Source organism: Adiantum capillus-veneris, chromosome 20 (genome assembly GCF_014529385.1).
Source record: "Adiantum capillus-veneris isolate H3 chromosome 20, ASM1452938v2, whole genome shotgun sequence".
NCBI classification, from domain to species: Eukaryota; Viridiplantae; Streptophyta; class Polypodiopsida; order Polypodiales; family Pteridaceae; genus Adiantum; species Adiantum capillus-veneris.
In genome coordinates this window covers 65237029-65261325 of record NC_140950.1, presented here as the reverse complement: position 1 = coordinate 65261325, position 24297 = coordinate 65237029, and the positions used below count along the sequence as shown (strand labels likewise).

At 42.2% G+C, this 24297-nt stretch overlaps 1 protein-coding gene across 1 annotated transcript in view; it reads right to left on the bottom strand.

The window, feature by feature from the left end:
* LOC147432631 (protein PEP-RELATED DEVELOPMENT ARRESTED 1, chloroplastic-like) overlaps positions 1–18370 on the bottom strand; it is a 40995-nt gene extending 22625 nt beyond the window's left edge. Inside the window, exons 1-3 of the mRNA XM_086491617.1 lie at positions 18224–18370; positions 17985–18117; positions 17840–17908 (exon numbers count right to left, since the gene is read on the bottom strand). Coding sequence (XP_086347743.1) covers positions 17840–17908; positions 17985–18117; positions 18224–18270 — 249 coding nt within the window. The 5' untranslated portion in view covers positions 18271–18370. The remainder of the gene's footprint in view (positions 1–17839; positions 17909–17984; positions 18118–18223) is intronic.
* Between the last annotated feature and the right edge of the window lie 5927 nt (positions 18371–24297).

Genomic DNA, 24297 nt, shown 5'->3' with positions numbered 1-24297 from the left:
CCAGGGCTCCTCGCCTGGAAGAAGTCCTCTGACGACGAACTTCCCAAGAAGGGCTCTCCTCTGCTGTGCTGGATCAATGATCCCAAGCCCTCCCTGAGAGCAAGGAAGTGTGATGACCGACCAAGCCACCTTGGCTCGGGCAATCTGAGTGTCGCGTCCTGACCAAAGGAAGTTCCTGATCAGCCTCTCTACCTGGCTGATACAAGAACTCGAGAAGATCCAGCAAGAAGTGATGTACCACATAGTTGCCAACAACACCTGGTTGGCAACTACTACTCTACCACCCAGCGAAAGTCGTCCTGAGCTCCAATGTAACAGCTTTCTCCTGATGGACAGGAGAAGAGGAGAAATCTGCTGCTCGGGGGACAAATCCAAACCAACCTGACAACCCAAGTATCGAACTGCAGTCCCTGGAGGAATCCACCTGAAACCTACTCCTGGCATCCACTCTGGCAAAGGAGCACTGCCAACCGAGAAAGCCACCGTCTTTCTCCAGTTGATCAGTGCGCCCGATGCACATCAGAAGGTCTCCAAAGCCTGCCCACACCTGTGTAGATTGGCCTCCTGGCCCTCTAAGTACAAGGCTGAGTCGTCGGCAAACTCAGCATCCAGAAGCTCATCTCCCGTATAGGGAGTGCTAAGCCCCTCAAACCAACCTGCTGTGACACAAAAAATCTGCTCATCGCCTCCGCATAGAACAGAAAGAGAAAGGGGGCAAGAGGACAACCCTGTCTGACCGATCGTGTGAGCATGAAGCGCTCACCTCTACCTCCTGCCAAAAGCACCTGACTGTGAGCCTGTCTGTACAAAGCTGACACCCCTCTGATCCAAGCATCTGAAAAGCCCATCCTACGAAGCGTGCCCTCTAGAAAGTCCCAGTCAACTCTGTCGTATGCCTTCTCAAAATCGAGAAGAAGAATCACAAGGTCCTCCCCACGGAGACGTGCCAGGGCAAAAGCCTCCCAGAAAGTGAAGATGTTGTCAAGGATACTACGTTCCTTGACAAAACCTGTCTGAGTCCCATGAATAAGGCTCTCCAAAAGTTGTTGAATCCTCAAACTCAGAGCCTTGGGAGGAATTTTGTAGGCTGAGTTGAGGATGGTGATAGGGCGCCACTGTCGAATCTCATCCAAGGAGCCACCCTCTTTTGGAATCAGGTAAATCAGGCCCTCACTCATGCTATCCGGCATCACTCCTGTGTGCAGAATGTACTGAAAGGCACTACAAAGATCTGGGCCAAGCAAGTCCCAGTACTCCAAGAAGAAGCTGGGAGTCAGCCCATCCTCACCTGGATAGCTACCACGAGGAAGGGCCCTAAGAGCCGTGTGCAGCTCCTCAAGCTGAAGAGGTATCTCTAGCCTCTGCCGCATCTCCTCAGTCACAAGACAAGGCATCTGCGCCCAAACCTGCTCCCTGCATGCATCCTGTCTCTCTGACTGAGGCTCAGCCGACACTAGCTCACGATAAAAGTCAGTAGCAACTGCACGCATATCCTCACGCTCACAAACAACTGACCCATCGGGTCTCCTCAGCTGATTGACCTTGGCATGCGAGTGCCGAGGTCCCACTGTCTCAAAAAAAACACCTGTCACTCTGTCACCTACCTGAGTCCACTGAGATGGCTGTCGGTGAAAGGCAAACTCATGGCGCCTCTCCTCTGTGCAAGCAAGCTCCTGTCTAGCCTGTTGTAATTTCTCCTCCAACCATGGACTGTCTGGATGCTGCTCCTGCATCCTCTGTAGTGAAGCAATGCCTCATCTGAGACGCTGCTCCTCCTCTCTCGCTGCAGCTCGTCGAGCCAAAGACTCCTGGAGAAAGAAGTGGCTAAGCTGAGCTAGGCCTGAGGCCACTCTGTCTGCCAGTAGAGCCTGGCTGTCCATGCCCTCTGTCCAAAGAGCCTCGACCCTCTCTCTGAGTGTTGAGTCCAACAAGACCCGCTCTGGTTGCTGCAATGAATGTGTTTTCTCGGTTGGTGGAGAATCCTAGGATTATAGAATTTCTTCAAGCGCCACCAATGTCACAACAGGCAAGACAACCTACACAGCCAAAAGAGTACGTTGAGGCTCAAGCCCAGGTTCCTTGTGCGTCCTAGCAGGGCAGGGAGCACTCGCATGTTGCGAAGTCAGTTGGGGTTCCAAGGCAACCTCTTTGTGTTCACGAACAGGTGGTTAGGACGCCAGTTCCACACGCTTTACTAGTTCAATCAGCCACCTTTCGGAGTCCAAATGTTGGTTTAAATGGACATGGGATTTCCTGGCTATGCATCACATTTTTCCACCACCCACGATACATCATGGGTATTTCAGGGGTGGATCTTTGTTTCAAAGCATGGCTGGTTATGTGCCTGGAAACCAACAATACATGCCAAGAACAGTCTTTGGCGATATGCAAGGCATGATGCCAAACCCCTTGTATGGTAACATTGGCATCCAGCAACCAGGGCCGCTTTGGGGTGTTGCAGGCCACTTTTGGTATGGCTAGTTTTTCCGACCAGCAGGCAAATATGGCACCAAACCAAAATGTCAATGGCCAAGGGGCACAAATGATCCCCACCACTGTACCCATGTTGCAGACCATTCCCTATGATAATCTGGGAGTGCTGGAAAAGCCAAACCCATACAAAGAAGGTGGTGCAGCTATGAAGTTTGATACTTTCAGTGGATTTGAGGACAAGATGAAGGCTCTTACTGGTAGTTTGATACGGCGTATGCAAGAGGAACTATACAAGGGACTCTAAGGTAAGGAAATTTTTCACTTTCTTGAAAGGAAATGCGCATTCATGGTGGACAACACTATTGATGCAAGGACAAGCACCCGGTATACTTCAAGCAAATGTTTGCTTCTACGTGGCTATCAAATGAATTTGAAGCCAATGTCATGACGGATTGGCACCAACTCACTGCGGCTACTTGCAAGAGCCTAGAGGAGTACAATCGGAGGTTCTGTAAAGCGTTGCTCTCAGTAACCTCCTACAAGTTTGTGCCACTGATAGAGCAGATTGACAAGTATTGTTGTAGGCTGCCTAAAGGGCTTCGAGACTACTGTACAAAGAATCGAGTGGCCACCCTTACTCAGTTTGTGGAAGTCGCCAACACTGGTCATGCCTTGTTGAAGGTAGAGGACAGTGGGTTTCAAGGGAACATGAAAGGGGGTCAAAAAAAGAAAAATTCAGCAAAGAGGCCCTTTGCACAAGTGACTCCCAAAGTTTCCCAAGGGTCAGGAAATGCAAAGAAGGCTAGAGACCATAGTCACAGGGGACAGAGCGAACGGGGCCTAAGGGCGGGGGACGGGCTGGAACGGCAGGGAACGGATGGCAGGGGAGATTCCGGGCAGGAACGCATGCAGACGTCCTGACACGGACGGCCGGCCGATCAACAATCTTTTTTTTTAAAAGTTGAATTTAGGACCGTTTCAAACGGCCAATTGGCAGTCCAACATCTCTTTTTTTGGATGTTTGAAAGTTTGAAGCAACCCGGTGGCTATTAAAGCCACCCTTTGGGTCACTTTGACATATGTCTCAAGCTCTCCACCTCAACGGTCCTCAAGTTCTCATTGCTCAAGCCCCTCCTCTCTACCTTCGGCGCTTCATCTCTCCGGTCTACCCCCTCCTCGAGGCTTGGACCTCTACCCTTCAGACTTGAATCTTCAATCTACCCACTCTCTCCCTCCTCTACCCTCTCAACTTTCAAGCTCTCCTCTACTCTCTCTCCACCTACACTCGTAACTCTCCACCATCATGTCATCTCAAGCTAACTCCACTTCTCAAGCCGGCTCTTCTCGGCGACACCGCGAGAGCAAAGGCAAGCCAACCTTCGCTCCACCTCTCAGGCGTTCAAGACAAATGCATCCACATCGGGGGCTTCATTGCGCATCGTCAAAGCGCCCTCAACGAAAATTGGAATCCTAAATTAAAGGAAGAGATGGATAGGTCGGTTGCCCAATTCTTCTTTTACGAGCACATTGCCTTCCATGCTTCGCGGTAAGTTTCCATTGTGACTTATGGCATATGCACATTGCAATCTCCCATTTTGTATTTCATTATGGGGTCTCGACTCTCCATACTAACACAACATGCTCTTTTTTCTGTGGATGAGTCTCCATACTTTCGAGCCATAGTTACAAAAATAGGGAAATATGGCTCCTCTTATGTGCCACCTTCATCAGAGGGAGAACTAACTCGGGTTTGGGAAACCTTCGCCAAAGCATAGGTTTCTTATGGTAAATTGTCTTATTTTTACCTAAAGAAGACTTTCCTTCCAAGTTGAAACCTTTAGGGAAAAAAGTATGCAAAGTTCTCATCCAAAACAACTCTAGAGGGCACGCTGATTTATAGAACTCTTTAGAGTTTCTAAAATTACCCTCTATGTGCTCAATGGGAAAACAATGGAAAGACGCAAAGCCATGTTTTGCTATTGCCGCATAGAAGGGTTTCACACTTTCACGTACGGTGCTCTTACTTTGAACTTTTCTCGCTTCTCTTACATGTTCCTGAAAACGGACAAAAGCTGTCCGAAAGGTTTGGCCAACATACATCATAGAAATATCATGAATACTATAAATAACATAAATAACTTTAGAGGTATGAACCGGACTTAAAGGACGATCTACCACAAGATGTTTTTTTCCTTAAACGCCTCAAACGATTGAGGGTTGTTATGGAAGAACTTGTGTAATGAGTACTAACTAAGACATTCTTGAAAGAAGCCCAACAAATAGGACCATCACCAAAAACATGCAAATTCTTCAAATTCGACTTAGCTAAAAACTTAAACCTTTCTTGATACACATTGTGACTACTTCTAGCTACTGAAAAGAAAGAAGGGTCAAAAAGACGTACCTGAGAGTCATCAACATTGCTGGTTGAAGCTGAAGAAGAAGTAAAAGTGTTTTTCATTTTTGTAGTAAGGTTAGTATTTCAGATCAACGCCCGCCTCAAGGCTAAAGATCCTAAGGCTAGATTGGTGCTAACCACATCCCTCATTTGTATAGCAAGGCTGCTGCCAAGCAGTGAGGTCTTTAAATAAGGCTGCTTGCTACACTCAAAAGATCATCGACAATAGGGTGCAATCGAGTGCCCGTGATCCCTTGCTAGAATCACTACTCAACCTCTCCTCTCACAAGAGATATTTCATGAAACCACACAAGAAACCCTTGATCCAAGGGACCCAAAATTAAGATGATATTATTATTTTTTAAGAATTTTAAGAGAAAACCATTATTTATTAAAAACATGCATTCTACAAAATTATATTTATAACTTTCTCACAACCAAAAAAAAAACAAAAAACAAAAAAACAAAGCAAGAAAACAAAAAACGGGGGAGAAAAACACACACACATACACAATCAAAAGCAAAAGACCAACAAATACATAAATAAAGACAACTAAAAAATAAAAGACATAACACTCAAACAAACCAAAATCAAGACGAAAAGAAGCTCTACACAATAAATCATGATCCAACCAAAATTACAAAAAGACCCATTGCTTTTTAAAAAGTTTATTTAAAACGAGGAATAAAAGCAATACACACATAAAAACACATCGACGCATGAATATAAGATCGGGGTCGGTAGCTGTTGGGGTATGCACACCCTCCGAATATATCTTCATGAAGCTCAACAGCTGGTCACCACTCAGACGAAAATCAAAAAGATTTGCATGTCCGCTAGATGACTGAAAAATATACCTTCATAAGTTCAAAATAGTCTGAACTCACGAATTATAAGAGGGAATAAAGCACTCATAAAACTACAAAAGCAAGGGACACGAGAAAAGAAAAGAAAAAACAAAAACAAGCAAACAAACAAATTAAATCACCTTGTTTGCTACGAAACAAAACTAGATAAAACAAAACATTATTAACTTAAAAATGTTTTTAGAAAAGGCATGCATAAAATAAGTTGACGTGACTTACTTGGCTTAAAACAGGTACTCAATTTTAAGCAAAAAAGGATAAGACATCTTGAAAACTTAATCCTAGAAATCAAACTTCACACAACAACTTCTAAAGGAACACATTCTTAAATCCTCAGGTAAACTAAATACGAAATCGAAAAATGAACACTACTACAAACCTACGAAGAGCAAAGATCCAAACTTGACAATACGTGACCTCAACTTCGCTGCTTGTTCAAACAGGAAGAATAAGATTATCACCTTTATCATACATAGCTTGGACAACAACTATGACATCCCTACTCACGTTGTCAGTGCCCAAGAGTAGGTGCAGGTTTGTGTAGAGGTCATTCATGCTTTGAACGTACTCTACAAAACCAACGAGCTGAGTTTCTATCACCCTCCGGAGGTGATGGTCATACTCAACCATGATAAAGGCTAGCATTTGTGAAGCTATTGTAAAAATACTAGAAGCACTAGTGATCAAAACAACAACATAAGGTGTTATTAAGTCAAACAATAAGTGGGCTTTTTAGCTCCCCACTTCTGTTGAATTTACTACTGATTATCTTGAACATTCCAAAGGAAGAAACATTAAAAATAAACTTACTACGATGCAAAAATGATCGAACGTTTTTCATGATTCTTTTGAATGAGTATCCTTTTTCAACTAGCAATGAAATAAGATGGCAAGATTGAACAACAAAAGCAGATTTACTAGAACAAAGTCGAGAAAGTCTAAATAGTTGAGAGCAAATGACACCGTACTTAGCTAAAAGAGAAATGTTCGAAGAAATATGAGGCATACAGATGATATTTAGATTGGCATATTCTGGTTCAAGGCGCTTATCATAAATATCTACTTCTAATCCCAAGGGGGTCTGAAAAATCTTAAGGTCTAAAAGGGCAAACAATCACTATTTATGATACAGTTAAGTTCACAAAACTCCTTAGGATAAATTACTCCGCCTACAGAACTCAAATTCAAGTACATAAAGTCTTGAAAAGGAACGTCAGGAACAAAAAGATCATCTACAAAACGTCTTACATTGCATAACTTGTGCAAAAATATTGGGCAAGTGTTAGCAACAACAAGATGCTCCATAAAATCAAACTCAAAAGTAAAAAGATAGAAATTAGCAAGAAAATCAGCACAATTGGTGCCCATAGGGATACCAATTATTTGCTTAAAAAGAGAGTCGCGGATGGTTATGTATAAATTGTCTAAAAGAAAATCTAACCAAGATATGATGTCAATGTCATTTACAATCCTCGTGAATCTCTTTCTTCCTTTGTCTACCTCTACATTCTTACTTTTCAACCATAAGAAGTTAAAGTTCAAGGCTGACTTTTCTACTAACAATGCCTTGTGTCTATCCTTCTCAAGCTCGTACGCAAAAACTTTTGAAATAAGAGACTTGACTCTAAATTTAAGGTCCTCCAAATTCAGCTTCGTGTAAAGCATTGTAAAGTCAAAAGTTTGGAGACATAAAGGAGAAGATTTCTTCTCGAGGCTTCTTCAAGAGTTCAAAAAATTTATAACAAGAATCACACCTACTGAATCATTTAAAATCCAACTTGAATCGGTAGGTACGTCTGCTTCCTTTAGCATATTTTTCCACAATTCATTTACGCTAGGTAAAATGGCTTTAAAACAATAACTAAGCCATTTGGAAACTTCGGTCAAAGAGGTGTTACAAGAAGTAGCTATAAATCTAGGCTTTACAGGGTTCCTGTGGAACTTCCAAACGGTATTAAAAAAAGGTAATTTATGCTGGCACTTGAAACCAAAAGACTTACGAAAGTCTTGAGGTTTCAAGATAACCTCTTGCATCGAAAGATTACAATCATTGTAGTCTGAGAGTTTACTTCACCTAACAAGCATTCTAAATATAACTTTTTGCACGTAACAACAAAGTTATTAGAGCACTTATCTACGTAAGAGATTACAAAATCACGATGAAATTTCCTAAGAGCATCACGATCGAAAGAAGATAAGCTATTCCTTCCTGAAGAAACGTTCCTAGAGCAAGATGCTAATTTCAAAGAAGCTTTCTTGAGGACTACAGACTTCCAATGGGTAAAAACACCTTGAACTCCTAAAGACTCCTCAAACTTTACTACCAAACTAGAAATTCCTTTCTCTATGGCTTTGAGAAGGCAAGAGTCATTTGAGGAAGGGAGCCTATATTTAGTACCTCTTGAGAAAAGGTCTTTCAAAGAATCCGAAGGAAGAATAGAAAAATCGGCAGGAACTACATGACCCAAAGCTCCATTTACGTAAGAAGAAAAGGCAGTTTTACTACAAGGGCAATCAATACTTGAGATTGCTAGCCTTTCTTGCTTTTTAAGATTACTTCCGATGTCACTATAGTTGAAAGCTTTTTGTCCTAAAGTTTTCACATATTTGAAAGCTACGACAGGATGGTTCTATACCTTTCTCACACAAGGAGGGAGAGCATCCAAAGCTTCTTGAGATCGCAAAATACAGCTTAATCCAATCTTGTCTAAGTCACGGGAGGTAAACATAGTTATCAACAAATCTTTCTTTCCAATCAAGAGATTTTTTAGACTAGGATACTTGGACTTCAGAAATTTGCCTAAGAGTACTCGAAGTTGAGTACTATGAGACTTTCTTAGCTCCAAATATTCATAAGAGTAGTTCTCAAGGCTATACAAGAGCTTAAATAGGATCCTTATATTATATCTTTCAAATAATTTATAGGAAAAAGAACCCAACTCCATGGCTCTAGATAGGTAAATCAATCTCCGTTTGAAATCCCTATAAGCAAAACTTCTATGGTTAGAAGGGCCATCACTCTAAATTCTAGAGATTGAAGCCCTAGGGACACCTTGTACTCTATTAGAAATAGTGTTGTGCAAGACAATTGGATTGATTTCAGGGATAGTAGGTGGATCTGAACAAGAACCTTTAGGAATCCAAGTTCTTTTAAACTGACTTGAAGGGAGAACTAACTCGGGTTTGGGAAGCCTTCGCCAAAGCATAGGTTTCTTATGGTAAATTGTCTTATTTTTACGTAAAGAAGACTTTCCTTCCAAGTTGAAACCGTTAGGAAAAAAGTATGCAAAGTTCTCATCCAAAACAACTCTCGAGGCCACGCTGAGTTATAGAACTCTTTAGAGTTTCTAAAATTACTCTCTATGTGCTCAATGAAAAAACAACGGAAAGACTCAAAGCCATGTTTTGTTATTGCCGCATAGAAGGGTTTCACACTTTCACGTACGGTGCTCTTACTTTGAACTTTTCTCGCTTCTCTTACATGTTCCTGAAAATAGATAAAAGCTGTTCGAAAGGTTTGGCCAACATACATCATAGAAATATCATAAATACTATAAATAACATAAATAACTTGAGAGTATGAACCGAACTTAAAGGACAATCTACCACAAGATGTTTTTTCCTTAAACGCCTCAAGCGATTGAGGGCTTTTATGGAAGAACTTGTGTAATGAGTACTAACTAATACATTCTTGAAAGAAGCCCAACGAATAGGACCATCACCAAAAACATGCAAATTCTTCAGATTCGACTTCGCTAAAAACTTAAATCTTTCTTGATACAGATTATGACTACTTCTAGCTACTGAAAAGAAAGAAGGGTCGGAAAAACGTACCTGAGAGTCATCAACATTGCTGGTTGAAGCTGAAGAAGAAGTAAAAGTGTTTTTCATTTTTGTAGTAAGGTCAGTATTTCAGATCAACGCCCGCCTCAAGGCTAAAGATCCTAAGGCTAGATTGGTGCTAACCACACCCCTCATTTGTATAGCAGGGCTACTGCCAAGCAGTGAGGTCCTTAAATAAGGCTGCTTGCTACACTCAAAAGATCATCGACAATAGCGTGCAATCGAGTGTCCGTGATCCCTTGCTAGAATCACTACTCAACCTCTCCTCTCACAAGAGATATTTCATGAAACCCCACAAGAAACCCTTGATCCAAGGGACCCAAATTAAGATGTTATTATTATTTTTTAAGAGTTTTAAGAGAAAACCATTATTTATTAAAAACATGCATTCTACAAAATTATATTTATAACTTTCTCATAACCAAAAAAAAAAAAAAACGGGGGAAAAACACACACACACAATCAAAAGCAAAAAACCAGCAAATACATAAATCAAGACAATTACAAAATAAAAGACATAACACTCAAATAAACCAAAATCAAGAGAAAAAGAAGCTCTACACAATAAATCATGATCCAACCAAAATTACAAAAAGACCCATTACTTTTTAAAAAGTTTATTTAAAACGATGAATAAAAGTAATACACACATAAAAACACATCGACACATGAATATAAGATCGGGGTCGGTAGCTGTTGGGGTATGCACACCCTCCCAACATATCTTCATGAAGCTCAACAACTGGTCACCACTCGGACGAAAATCAAAAAGATTTGCATGTTCGCTAGATGACTGAAAAATATACCTTCATAAGTTCAGAATAGTCTGAACTCACGAATTATAAGAGGGAATAAAGCACTCATAAAACTACAAAAGCAAGGGACACGAGAAAAGAAAAGAAAAAACAAAAACAAGCAAACAAACAAACTAAATCACTTTGTTTTCTACAAAACAAAACTAGATAAAACAAAACATTGTTAACTTAAAATGTTTTTAGAAAAGGCATGCATAAAATATGTTGACATGACTTACTCGGCTTAAAACAGGTACTCAATTTTAAGCAAAAAAGGATAAGACATCTTAAAAACTTAATCCTCGAAATCAAACTTCACACAATAACTTCTAAAGGAACACATTCTTAAATCCTCAGATAAGCTAAATACCAAATCGAAAAATGAACACTACTACAAACCTACGAAGAGCAAAGATCCAAACTTGACAATATGTGACCTCAACTTCGCTGCTTGTCCAATCAGGAAGAATAAGATTATCACCTTTATCATACATAGCTTGGACAACAGCTATGACATCCCTACTCACATCGTCAGTGCCCAAGAGTAGGTGCAGGTTTGTATAGAGGTCATTTGTAACCGGCCTATACTTTCAAAAAGGGCGGTAGACTTAGACTTAAACCTTATTTGCTTTCACCCATTTAATTTGTCGCCCACTTTACCTATACTTTCAAGACACAACAAAGGGGAGAGGGATACAGGCTGCTAGATTGCACAGATTGGCCCCTAACTTAGGCACCCCTTTCCGTAGTTCTTTATTGTTTAAAAGAGGGAATAAACGTTGTGGTTCCCTACCAGCTGCCCCACACAAGCTTGGCTGTTCCGGCCCGATTTCGGCAGCATAACTGTCCTAGGACACTTCACAGTCAGTATTCCCACGCATTGACTGATTTTCCCGATGCATACGGGCACTTTGCAAAACCTGGCGAGAATCTGCAGCACGCTGAATTCTCTGTTTTCAGCCCCGAAAATGCGCAGATCACCTGTACAGCGGTCCCCTCGCATCCCCGAACCTCCTGGGGGTATTAGGGACCGTTTAGGGCCAAAACCCTAAACCTGCAAAAATACACAGCAGGCTGTAATTTACTTTTTCGGGCTCCGTTTCGCGTGCCGGTCGCATCCGTAGCAAGTCCTTGAGCTCCCGCACCTGTAGGGCTACTTGCCCTTTGAATCTGACGAGATTTCTGGTGTGAAACCTCTCCGAATTCATCTATACCTGCGGGGGATTAGCCGCTAGCTAATCCAGTACCTGTGCAAGAGGCTCTTGCCTCACCAATCGCGCATGAAGCCACACAACTGTACATTGGTCAATTGAAAAGCCCACTAGAGGGTCATAACATACTGCCATAGGGGAGAGAGAGGGCAGTGCGTAGCGTACAGGGCATCACTCCTAGCACCGCACTGTACATAGGAGGAAAAGGAAGCACTCCATAGCTCTTAACCTGTGACAAAATCTGCAAATGAGCCTCTTTCCCCTTCAAATTCAGCGCCACCTTCTCTTGCATGAGGAAAGTGCACAGAAATGTGCCACTTGGCACATTTACAAGTCATTTTCCGTTTTGGGGTTGCCGCCTAAAAATCTCCCAACCGGTTGCCCAGTTGACTTCACGGCAGAGTAAGAAAATGTTCCCCTTGTCATTCCAGAGGTAATGACGCAAACACATTTTCAGGTCCCAAAATAGCAATTCCCTAAATTTTAGGAGATGCTGCCATTGTATCTTTCTAGGTCATCTGACCCCCTTTGTACACTGCAGCCACACCCAGAATTGAAATGTAGCCTCTGTAGCAAAGGATTCCACTTTGGCTAGTCAGTGACCCCACTTTGGCTAACCATAGTCCTTGTCCAACCTTAGTGCTCTCTTGCCCTCAGGCCTGGACTCCCTCTGGACAGTTCCACACTAGCTATGCAATGCAGGGCAGTTAGATTTCCCGAGGGGTGTTTCCAAAAAGTGAAAGTAAATAAATAATAAGAAAGAAATCAACAAAAAGGATAGATAGTAGTCACACGCTGGTTACATCATTCATGCTTTGAAGGTACTCTACAAAACCAACGAGCTGAGTTTCTATCACCCTCCAGAGGTGATGGGCATACTCAACCATGATAAAGGCTAGCATTTGTCAAGCTATAGTAAAAATACTAGAAGCGCTAGCGATCAAAACAACAACATAAGGTGTTATTAAGTCTATATTAGCTTGTGATCAAAGTGATGCTTTATATGTGTGGGATAGTTGTAGGTCAAAAAATGCCAAAAAAACTCTTTCTTTTTTTGCCATTTCAACCCTTGTCCCCATTCCCTAACTTTTGCCGTCCCGTCCCCGTCCCCGTTCCCAACCCAGACCCGCCGTTCCATGTAGCTATGCTAAAGACTCAACCGAGTCTTCTGGAGCACGCCAAAAGAATGAAAAGTTAAGGGAAAAGTTGCAAGACGAAGTTCAAAAGCTATCCACCTATGGATGCAAAGTGGATGGAAGAAAGTGAATTGATGAGTCACCAAATGTATTGCAATTTTACCTTGAGACTTTTGGTTTACAACCCACGTATTCTCCAACTCATATCACTTTAGTAGAGCAAAGGTCAAAGGGCTCGACATGTGCTCAAAAGAGGGGTGATGATAGAGCTAGCACTTCATGTGTACTTAAGAATTCAGTGCAATAGAAGTGTACATTGTTTGACAAAACTATGAAGGTCTCATTGAGTCATTTGTACACATGTTTGACACTCTTTCTTGTGGATACATGCGATGATAAAAGGGTGCTTACCACACTAAATCATCTATAGCGTGTATATATATCGCCCCTTTCCCCTTTTGCACATATGGTAACGTCCCTCTAGTTGGGCTTCTAAACTGACCATGTACAGTTCTGAGGTTTTTATGCGCGTTTGCCAAGGCAAGAGCCTTCTGTACAAGAACCGGGTTACCTAATTGCTAATCCCCTACAGGTGCGTACAGTTCCATGGCGAAGGAATGCGAAAACGGAGAGTTTTCTCGAGTGAAAACTCGTCCAATTCGCAGGGGAACTGTCCCATTACGTGCAGGAGCTTCTAAGACACGCATAGATGTGTTTGCTCTGCTCAAAATGATGCGAAACAGGAAATTACAGCCTGCTGTGTTTTTCTCCACATTTAGGGTTTCGCACCTAAACTGCAAGGTAAAGCCGAGGAGCCTCGAGAAAGCCTTGGGTGCTTGTACAGGACAAATTAGAGAGATTTCCAGCGAGGAATCTCGTCTAATTCAAAAGATAGGTGACCCTATAGGTGCGGGAGCTTGAAGGCTACCCACAAAAATGATCGGCACATGAATCGGAGCGCAAGACAAGGAATTACAACTTGCTGTAAAATTTTGCAGGTTTAGGATTTTGGCCAATTTTGATGCCTACATGTCCTAGGAGCTTCAGAGTAGCTAGGGAATCACCGAACATGTGTTCTGGTGCAAATTGGGGGCCAAAAACTGAGAATTCAACGTGCTGTAATTTCTCACATGGTTTTATATAAAGCTCTAAAGGGCGTGGAAAGTCACTGTCTCCTTGGGATTTTGTCCGTGGTGACTTCTATTGTGGTTATGCTGCCGCAATTGGGTTAGAGTAGGGAAGTTTCAGCCTGATAAAAGTGGGACAGCTTGTAGAAGTTTATAGGTTTTCTCAAGTTTAATAAGAATAAAGAAATACCGAAAAAGGCGCCAGTCTTTGGGACCTACAAGGTGTCGCTCTCTACTTGGAAGCACTCTAGCTGCCAAGCCATGATTTGTGTGAAGTGTAATTTCCACTTACTCGTTTATTCGTGAAGTTCCTCTGTGTCATGAAGTTTAAAAGAGTAAAGAATCGGGTGAAAGCTAAAGTCTACTGCCCTACAGCCCAGTTTCAGAGAGACATAATCCCTCAATATGTCTTTCAACGTCTTATTCATCCTTTCAAACTGTGCATTAAACTCAGGGTGATCAAAAGATGAGATACTCAACTTCGTCAGAAAGGTGAGTAAATATATCTCGCCAAAATCGTCCAGTTAACTTGGTATCCTGATCCTTGACAATATCCTCCGGCAAACCATACAACTTATAAAGTTGATCCATGAACAAAAGTGCATACTCAAGGCTTTTTACTATCGATTTCGTTGATATAAATTTCACCATTTTTGTGAGTCTATCAACCACAACCTAAATGGCATCATTGCCACGACTAGTATCTGTCAAATCAACAATAAAATCCATAGAAACACAACCTAAATGGCATCATTGCCACGACTAGTATTTGGCAAGCCAATGATAAAATCCATAGAAATACTCTTTGGACGCCTAGGTGCCTAGTGCTAGGAAAATCATGGTATTCAAAAAAAATCCTTTCTCGAATCTCATCGATTTCAAAGACGCAAAATTTTAAATTTCTAAACAATAATCCACCTTCAATGGAATATTGTCTATGCCGCGTCTATCCATCGCGACTAATGTGGGTCTCTAGATCACTGAAGCTTTGTATGTGAGTCACGTCCCACTTCGACCTCATTCCATATCTTGCCAAAATGACTATCAGAAAGACAGCCCCGTAGAGAAGAGAGAGAAATCCATCGAGATTTCGGCCATAGACAAAACATTAACCTAGTGGGTTAAGGTGGCCATTTATGTTTAGAAATGCAATACTTTATGCTAAGATTTGTGACACCTGCGACCTGCCAAAGATGTGCTCCAAAACCAACCCTTCAAGGGAATCGACCGCTTAATATCTCCTTGCCGTGACTTCCCTTTGAGCGATGGGTATAGATTTTGTTGACCCTATCCACCCTGCTACACATCCAAATAAAACCAAGTATCTATTCGTGGCTATTGACTGTACCACTAAGTGGGCAGAGGTCAAGCCAATAACCGACTTCACTGTAGCGTAGCAATTATGGAAAAGTTTATTTATGGATACATTATCTGCAGATATGGCTGCCCTTTAGATATATCAAATGATAGAGGTTCACTTTGTGAAGGAGCTGTTGAACAGTATCTTCCAAAATAATGAAGTGTTGCACTGGAAATCTTGCTTTTATTACCCTCGCGCACACTGCATAGGAAATATTGCTCCTACTACCCTCGTGCTAATGGTCAAGCAGAGAGCACGTGCCACGAATAAAGTGTTATTGTTACTTCTCAAAAAAGGAATGCTCATTACTATCTCCATTGTCACAAACTCGTGATGTGGCAATGCCCCCGAATACACACACACACAGCCCCTGCTGACGTGGCAGCAGCAGCCGAAAAACGCACCGCAATTCCCGTGGGAAAAAGAGCTAACAGGCTGACGTGGCAAGCAGTATGGACCTCCTCAATTTGTGTTGGTTTGCTGATGTGGCATTCCGTACGGATTTTCGAAAATTATGCTGGCTGATTTTGGCAGCTTTTGAACTATAGTTACTTTTGAGATTATGAAGCTTTTGAGTTTTAGATTTTTGGGGCTCTGCTTTTGGCATCCCTTGCTTTAGGGGCTCACTTCTCAGAGCATCTGGACGCAGAGTCTGAGAGTGAGTACTCGCGGGCTCATTGTACTTTGCTCAAAGATTAATATAAAAATAAATACCGAAAGGGGCGCCAGCCTTTGGGGCCAATACCTCTTGGCACGGAACTACGCCGGGCCATGTCGACCTTATTGTGAATTGTGAATAAGTTTGAAGTGAATCTCTGTTGTGTCACGGTAGAATCTTGACTTGGGGTGTCCAAGTTTGTTACATCCATCCTCATACTTGGGCTTAGGCTATCCATGTGGGCCTATCACACACCTTACAAAGCTACCACACAGTACACTCTATTTCAAATGGTTTATGGCATGGAAGCTATCGCTTCCTTTGAGTTCAACCATGGATCTACAACAATGGGCTCTATCACGTTAAAGTGTCCACAGGCTAGTAGGCAAGCATATGTTTCCCAGCTGTTCTTGTTACATGAAAGTCGACTACTAGCTAACCGAGCTCTTACTGCAAAGAAGCATCAGCGGAAGGCTTGGCATGATCGACATTTGTGAAGGTCTCAATTCAACAAAGGGCAACACGTGCTGCCCTACAAGGCAAAGTTCGTGAAGAAGGCAAAGAAGTTAGTGCCAAGTTGGAAAGGTCCTCTCCTCATGTCTAGAATTCTTCCTAATGGTGTAGTACAGCTTCAAACCTTACAAAGTGACACCCTTCCTCTCGTCAATGGCTCTCGGATTAAACTCTACCAATCTCCGAATGTGTAATCCACTCTGTAAGCTTTCTTCTTTGCGTCGATGTACTCTGCTCTGTTGCAATCTCTATTCCTCCTCCCTAGCTTTTCTACTTACCTTTGGTATTCTCACCTCCTTCATCCTCATGGAGCTTGTATATCTAGATCCTTTTGCTTTAGGGAGTGATTCATTTTGATCTAATCATTCTCAGTGTAACAGAGTTGGACACTCCAAGTCAAGAATCAATCAAACAAACCTCCCTTTTGGGGGGTTTCAACTATGAGACAATGTAAAAGAGCAAGTCATATGTCAGATGCCTAATACTCATGGGTGCCTAAGTGGCTACCATAATGACTCAATACTTATAAGACCTCCCCTCAAACCAATGACCATAACCGAGAGCAAGCGCTACATGCTATCTACAAAATGGTACCATGCTCAAAAAATAATATACTCATAAGCAAAACACAACATGTTTTCACACTAACAAATGGGCAAATGATTTTGAGTTCAAAAAGAAAAATGTGATTGAAACGAATGAGAAAAAGTGTTCCGTTTTGGCCCTCCCGAAACGGCGTTTCTTGTTACTTTGTTTGAGACTTTGTTTGCTGCTTCTTGTTATTGTTGCTACTGCTACTTCTTGGTTGATACTTGTTATTGTTGCTACTGCTACTTCTTGGTTGATACTTGAAATAGCCCTTTCAGGAAGAGAGGCCAACCCATGAAATTAGGGACTGATTTATACTCATGTACAACATGTGAAGACTCATCATATCATCTCAGAAGAGGAGGGTCATATGCTAAAGCCCATTCACAACACTAAGGTCATGCACTAATGGAAGGGATAGATAAGACAGTGGATGCATCCGCAGCTTATGATGTTTCCCTCCATGGTATAGACGGGGGCTGTTATAATGTAACAAAATTCAAATGATAAAAGGCTTGATGCAAGAAAATCATTTTCGTCTAAAATATATAAGGATGTCCTAAACTATTCAAACCCACAGATGTTGAATCAAGAGGACTGAAAGTTTGAAAAATAGGAGCTAAGCTCCATCCATTGAAGAATCCTTCCAGGAAAAAGAGCATCTCCATAGGCATAATAAAAATTACCGAGATTCTACATCACTGAGAGGGTTGAACTTTTTATTCCGGCTGAATGCAATAGGTGATCAAGATTTAGATTCAATGTCAAAAATCCTTATTTCACTATATTACTACCATCCATGTAAGTCTACAATTAAAGTACGGAAAACATTAAACTTTTCCAAATTGCGATGAGGAAATCATAACATAGCCACTGAATTGTGCAGCTTCTATGGCAGTTAGATTAAGCACCTTACTAACTGCCTCCAAAAACATTCCTGGTCGTACCGGCACCTCTTTCTTGGCTGATTTAGACGATACCTGCACAATGTATAATACACACATGATATAGATTGATGAAGATAAGAACTTCACACTCATTTGAAACTTTGATGACCTTTCGCTTGCTCGCAGACGTGTGCCTCCCCAAATGAGAGCTTTCTTCATCTTCCTCCGGGGGATCTTGCCCCTCCGCCTTCCCGTTCATTACATCAGCAATTCTTTGACGGAGGACAGGCCCAGGTCTCACACTGACAATACTCGATTGCATGTCGATTGACTATAATTTAATGCCAAAGGAGAGAGATGCAAATAACATAGGTAATTATAAATTAGTACTAGAGCTCTTTATTATACCACATTTCCAGGTAGGGTCTTGAACCCTCGGTTGTCATTTCTCTCATCCAGCAAACCACCACCTAGCATACCGCGAGCCTCATCCCGTATTATAACCAATTTTTCCAGCAATCTTCTATCCTTAATTCTCGGTTTCTCTTCCATAGACTGTAAAAGAAGATTTTCATCAGTAAAATGGATAGGTCACTAGGACTCCAAAGTACAAGTTCCAGGATAGTCCAATAAAGTGCAACATGAGCAAACATTGTGCAGCAAATAGCTTACATTGACCATTAAAGCAAGAGCTTCAAAGCCCACAATGATTAGCAAGGCAATGTTTTTACAGACTCACAGCTAAAACATTATCAGCTTGAGTAGATATGTTGACCAAGTTTGAAAATGGGATTGTTAGCTTCCCTCCACTCTCTGTGTCAATTAGGAGCCTATGCACGGCTGAAGTTCTCAAGGAAGGTGTCGATTTGTTTGGCTCGAGATTGTGAAGCCAAAAGCAAATCCACGAGTTCGCTAGAGGACAAAAGCAAAGGCAAGCTTAACAGACACGGCAGTACTAGTCCTCAGTTAGCTGCCTCAGTACCCACAACATCCGACAACCGTTGCTATAAATGTGACACGACGCTTTGCTTCGCTCGAGAGTTTGGAGCCAAAGACAGAATCAAGAACTCACAAAAGGACAAAGGCAAAGGCAAGCTGGACAAAGATAACGGTGATAAAGAATTGACAAAAGAGATCACCATGGCACACGTGGTGATGACCATAGTGGCCAAGATGCCAGATTTCTAGTCAGCTGGCCGTTGCCGCCACTAGCTTCAGCCAGAGAGATGCTTGTGAGTAGTAGAGAGGGGCAAGTAGTGCTCCCTATAAATAATTTGGAGGTTCAAGTTACCGGTGTTTGAACCCGTGGGTCAGAGTTCAAGGCACATGCATCTAGCTTGGTGAATGCATAACCGAGGTGTATCCAAAGGAGTGTACACGTGCTGGGGTGTCCATGGTAGCTTCTTCATCGACTTGGTCTTACTATTTATGTCCACTATGAGCTGCAGAGAGGGTGTTAAAGTTATGGCATCTCAAGTGAATTGCCCAATGTGATCCTATTATTTGTTTTGGCTTTTCGGTATTTATTTTACTTATTTGTCAAAGTCTCGGTAGGGCACTTAGGTTGGTATATATGCAACCCATTGCCTCCATTGTATAAGCATAAATTATTCATTGCCAAGGTTGGTTGGTTCAGGAGTCTCTCTCTCTCTCTCTCTCTCTCTCTCTCTCTCTCTCTCTCTCTCTCTCGTGCTTACTCTCCTTGGTCTCTACGCTTCCACATCGTCAACTTTGACAATGCAAAACCCTCCGAAAGGTTTCCACAATCTTAACACTCTTAGCAAAGACTAACATTTTTCTCGTGTTATCATGGATTGACTAAGAGAGCCCTTTCACTTTGACATTACTTAGGGTTAGGGTATTTGGGTCTAAATCCTAGCAAGGTGATCCACGCAAAAGTCCAAGTCAAAGCAAGAATCCTCCTAGACATGTAGTGACTTTATATACCTTCATAAGGTCAAAAATCTCCAATCTTACGGAATATAAGATAGGCTAAAATATTTACGCAAAACACAAAAAACAACGTACACAAGAAAACATATGAAGAAGAAAAACTAAATCGTCTTATTTGTTTCTAAACAAAAAAAACAGACAAAACAAATTAATATATACTTGCAAAATAAATGAGAGAAGCTTACTCGATCATTCTTTGAAACCATACTTCACGACAAGGATAACGCACCACAAAAACTTACTCCTACATTCAGACTTGATACAACAACACAAATGACAGACAAAAGAACAAATTATTAAGTCTTAGCATAAGCTAAAGATTAAAATGAGAACCTACTCCATTCTAACATAGAGTGTAACAGGCTTGCTCACCCAAGCGAGAAATCAATAGCAGCACACAAACAGAAACTTCAACAAATGAACTTGAAAAGAGAGAGAGAGAGAGAGAGAGAGAGAGAGAGAGAGAGAGAGAGAGAGAGAGAGAGAGTTGACACAAAGTGGTGGAGTTCCACTTCCAGATGCATTGGCCCCAAAAATTGGCACCCCTTTTGATATTTCTTTCTTCATTGATGATTCGCAAAGTAGCAACAATCTACACGCTGTAGAGTGCGAAAGAGGGCCCCCAAGGCTCATATTTAATGTCACAAAATGATGACGTGGCTGCCCAGTGCACGCTCACAGACACCCTTCCTCGGCCAAATGCTGGCGTGGCAGATTCAGAGGAACGATGATGTGGCTACAGGGTACAGACAAGCCCGCAAACTACAGAAAGCTTGACACGTAGCAAGTTGTACGAATTCCGCCATTTACGGCGCTCCTTTTCCCTGAGTGGATCTAGATGCGATTACTAACTACATTGCCGATAAATCATGGTCTAAAGATCCAAATGAATGTTGAATGCCATGTGATGTCCTGTGATGTCTAGTGATGTCCTGTGATGTCGTGTGATGTGACTGTCGATTGGTACATGTGCTAGATGTGTGTTCCTAGTGCGTCGGTACTAACAGTCAGTGTCTGCTAAGAAAATTTATGGCCCTTATCTGTTTTGCAGGCGTAATCGATGGCGATTACAATGCTTCAAGAGGGGTATGTCGCAAAATGATGACGTGGCTACCCAGTGCACGCTCACACACCCTCCCTTGGCCAAATGTTGGCGTGGCAGATTCGGCGGAACGATGACCTGGCGGTAGGGTACGAACAGGCCCGCAAACTGCGAAAAACCTGACACGTGGCAGGATGTACGGATTCCGCCATTTACGACGCTACTTTTTGGGCACTTTAGCGTGGGAAAATCTCTCCTTTATTCTACGCAAGCAGTTGAGAGAGAGAGAGAGAGAGAGAGAGAGAGAGAGAGAGAGAGAGAGAGAGAGAGAGAGAGAGAGAGAGAGAGAGAGAGAGAGAGAGAGAGAGAGAGAGAGAGAGAGAGAGCAAGTTGCTTTATTTTCCACTAAGCCCTATGAGAGGGAAAATTAAAGTTGCTTTATTTATTTTGATTTTCAGCTTTTGAAGCTTTTGGGGGCTATCCCTTTGTAACCTTTAAATATGTGGGTTGGCCTCTCACAACTCAGAGCATCTGGACGTAGAGTTTGAGTGTGAGCACCTACCCGCACTCTTGTACTTCGAACACAGATTAATACAAAAAGAAATACCGAAAGGGGCGCTAGTCTTTGGGGCCAATATCTCTAGGCACGGAACTCCGGGCCAGTGTCGAATCAATTGTGAACTGTGAACTGTGAACTATTTGAAGTGATTATTTGCGGTATCATGGTAAATTCTCGACTTGGTTACATTTAAAGGCCCAAGGCCAAAAAGAATCAGATATGAGAAATTGGTACCAAAAAAAGTTGTTTCCTAAAGATGTCGTAAAATCCACTGCAAATTTCAGATGTCCATACGCACGTTATCATATTTTAAGGTTTCAAACTAGTCCCACTTTGTTTTGGCCACTTTCAGGCACTTTAAATGGGTCCTCTTCCATGTCATCACATTTGTGGCATACCCCCTTGAAACAAGAGTGATCGCCCTTGATTACCCTTGCAAAATAGACAAAGGACAAAAACTAGCTCACTAGACACTGACTCTATGCTCCCATGCACTAGACTGCACACATCTAGCACTTACACAAAGACGTCAATCACTAACCAATCACATCATATTCACATCATTATCTTGTGGAGATCTCAGATATGAATTATGATCATTGTAACTTATTTAGCAATCACATCTAGACCACGTTGATCTGTTCACAGGTATCTTGATCTACTAAATCTCATCCCACCAGAACCTCCCTCTGTAGACTGACTCAACTCTCAGCACTCATCATACCAACTATTATGGGGCATGGGCATCTTCCCAGAACGAGGTCTCTCTAAAGGGTGGCTATGTGGGAAGGCTTGTGCTGCTGCATCATGTAGTCTGTCACAAACTGGTGACGTGGCTGGCCCCCGAACACACAGCCCCTGAAATGCGCTGATAGGCTGCCATGGCAACAGGCCAGCGGAAAAAAAGTGGTGATATGGCTGACCCCCGGACACACAGCCCCTGAAATGCACTGACAGGCTGACGTGGCAACAGGCCAGAAAACGCCTTGACATGTTGACATGGCAGGACATACGGATCACCACAATTTCCACTCACATTCTGACGAGGCAGTGTACGGATCTCCGCAAATTACACTGCCTCATTTTTGGCAGCTTTTGGGCATAATGCTTTTAAGTTGAAGCTTTTGAGTTTGAGATTTTGGGGCTCTGCTTTTGGGCATCCCTTGTAAGAATAAATGTCTGTTGGGCCCTCATTACTCAAAGCATCTAGATGCAGAGTTTGAGTGTGAGTTCCCGCAGACTCCCTTGTACTTTGCACACAAATTAATATAAAAAGAAATACCGAAAGGGGCGTCAATCTTTGGGGCCAATACCTCTTGGCAAGGAACTACATCGGGCCGTGTCGTCTTTTGTGAACTGTTTTAAAGTGAATCTCTGCAGTGTCAGGGTAGAATCTTGACTTGGGGTGTCCAAGTTTTTTATAGTGGTATCAGAGCGCGGCCAATTTCTCTTCTACGGGAAATCTGATCCTTTTCTCGCGACACTTATGGATATCAACAAGAATCAGTCGACTTCTTTTGCATCTGCTAATGCGGGAGGAGATCACGAAGAAGATTTTGATGATTTAACATAGGAAGAGTACGGGCCACCTCGGCTTACTCAATACGAACTTCAAGAGATGGAACGTCGACTGCAGGTCGAGGAGTGCACAAAGTAGATGATTAAATTTGCGAAGGATCCTCAGTTTGGAAAATTTTTGTCTCAACAATCCATCGCAGAAGTGCACACCCAGTGGCAGAAAGCCACATAACCACCCATCAAACCGGCAATCAAGAAACCTCCTTCTCCAAGGATGTTTACAGAGCAAAAATTACGAGAGGTGGTTCAGACACAGATCAGTCAGCTTTTGGACGCGAACAATAAATCCAAAAAGCAAGTGAAAAAGCACAAGAAGTGGACTAACTACCCTGGTTATTTGGGCCGTCAATCTTCTTTTGCATCTGTAAGAAAGTAGAAGAAGCGTGTACGATTTGAAGGACTACCCAGTTCTTCTTCTTCCGCCGACAATTCTTCTAGCTCTTCTGACTCGAGCGAGGAGGACAGAATAGGCAAAAAGCGAAGCAAAAAGCAAAGCTTCGCTAAGGGTAAGAAAAAGGCAAAGAAACCCAGATTTCGCCCAGTTTCTTACAGCTCTACAAAGGAGTCATTCTCTAACAGTTCGGACTCCGATGACCATATGTTTTATGCAAAGAAGAAGCATTTTTACACAGCCAACCAATATGACTTCCTTGATGACAAAAGCATGAAAGTAAAAAGACTCCAAAGAAGGTGGATACTTGATTAAATTTGAATCCTTTTCTGGGTTCCGAGATGCTCCGAGGGCTTTTGCCTTCATTCAGCAGTTTGACATAGCCTTCTCTGGAGGGCACTACTCAAAGCACTCCAAGATTAGGAGAGCTACATCTGTCTTCAAAGGAAATGCTTGAACATGGTGGTCCACTCTTCTTTTGAGAAAGGAAGCTCCAGTTAAGTGGTTGAAATTCAAAAGGCTCTTTATTTCTTCTTGGCTGACTCGCGAGTACGAACGAGATATACGAACCGCTTTTTATCATCTTCATATCAAGGGAGATTCTTTGGACGATTATTGCGAGAGATTTTTGAACTCTTTTCTACCAACCTCTTCATTTAAGAAGGTCACTTTTAAGGAACAGATTGAGCGGTTTTGCTGCGGACTCCCTACAAAGATCCGAAACTACTGCCTGGAACAAAAGTCAAATTCTATTCAAGAATTGATGAGTCATGCGAAACGGGGTTTTGCGATACATTCGGGAAATTTAACTTACCCCACTGATGAGATCTTGACTCAAAGAACCCAACAGACCTCTAACAATGAAAGTAGAAAGAGAAAGAGTTCCCAAGAAAAGAAAGATACGGATACACGACCCCGACTCACTCTTCGAGAGAGGGCTAATTACATCAAAGAAGGGA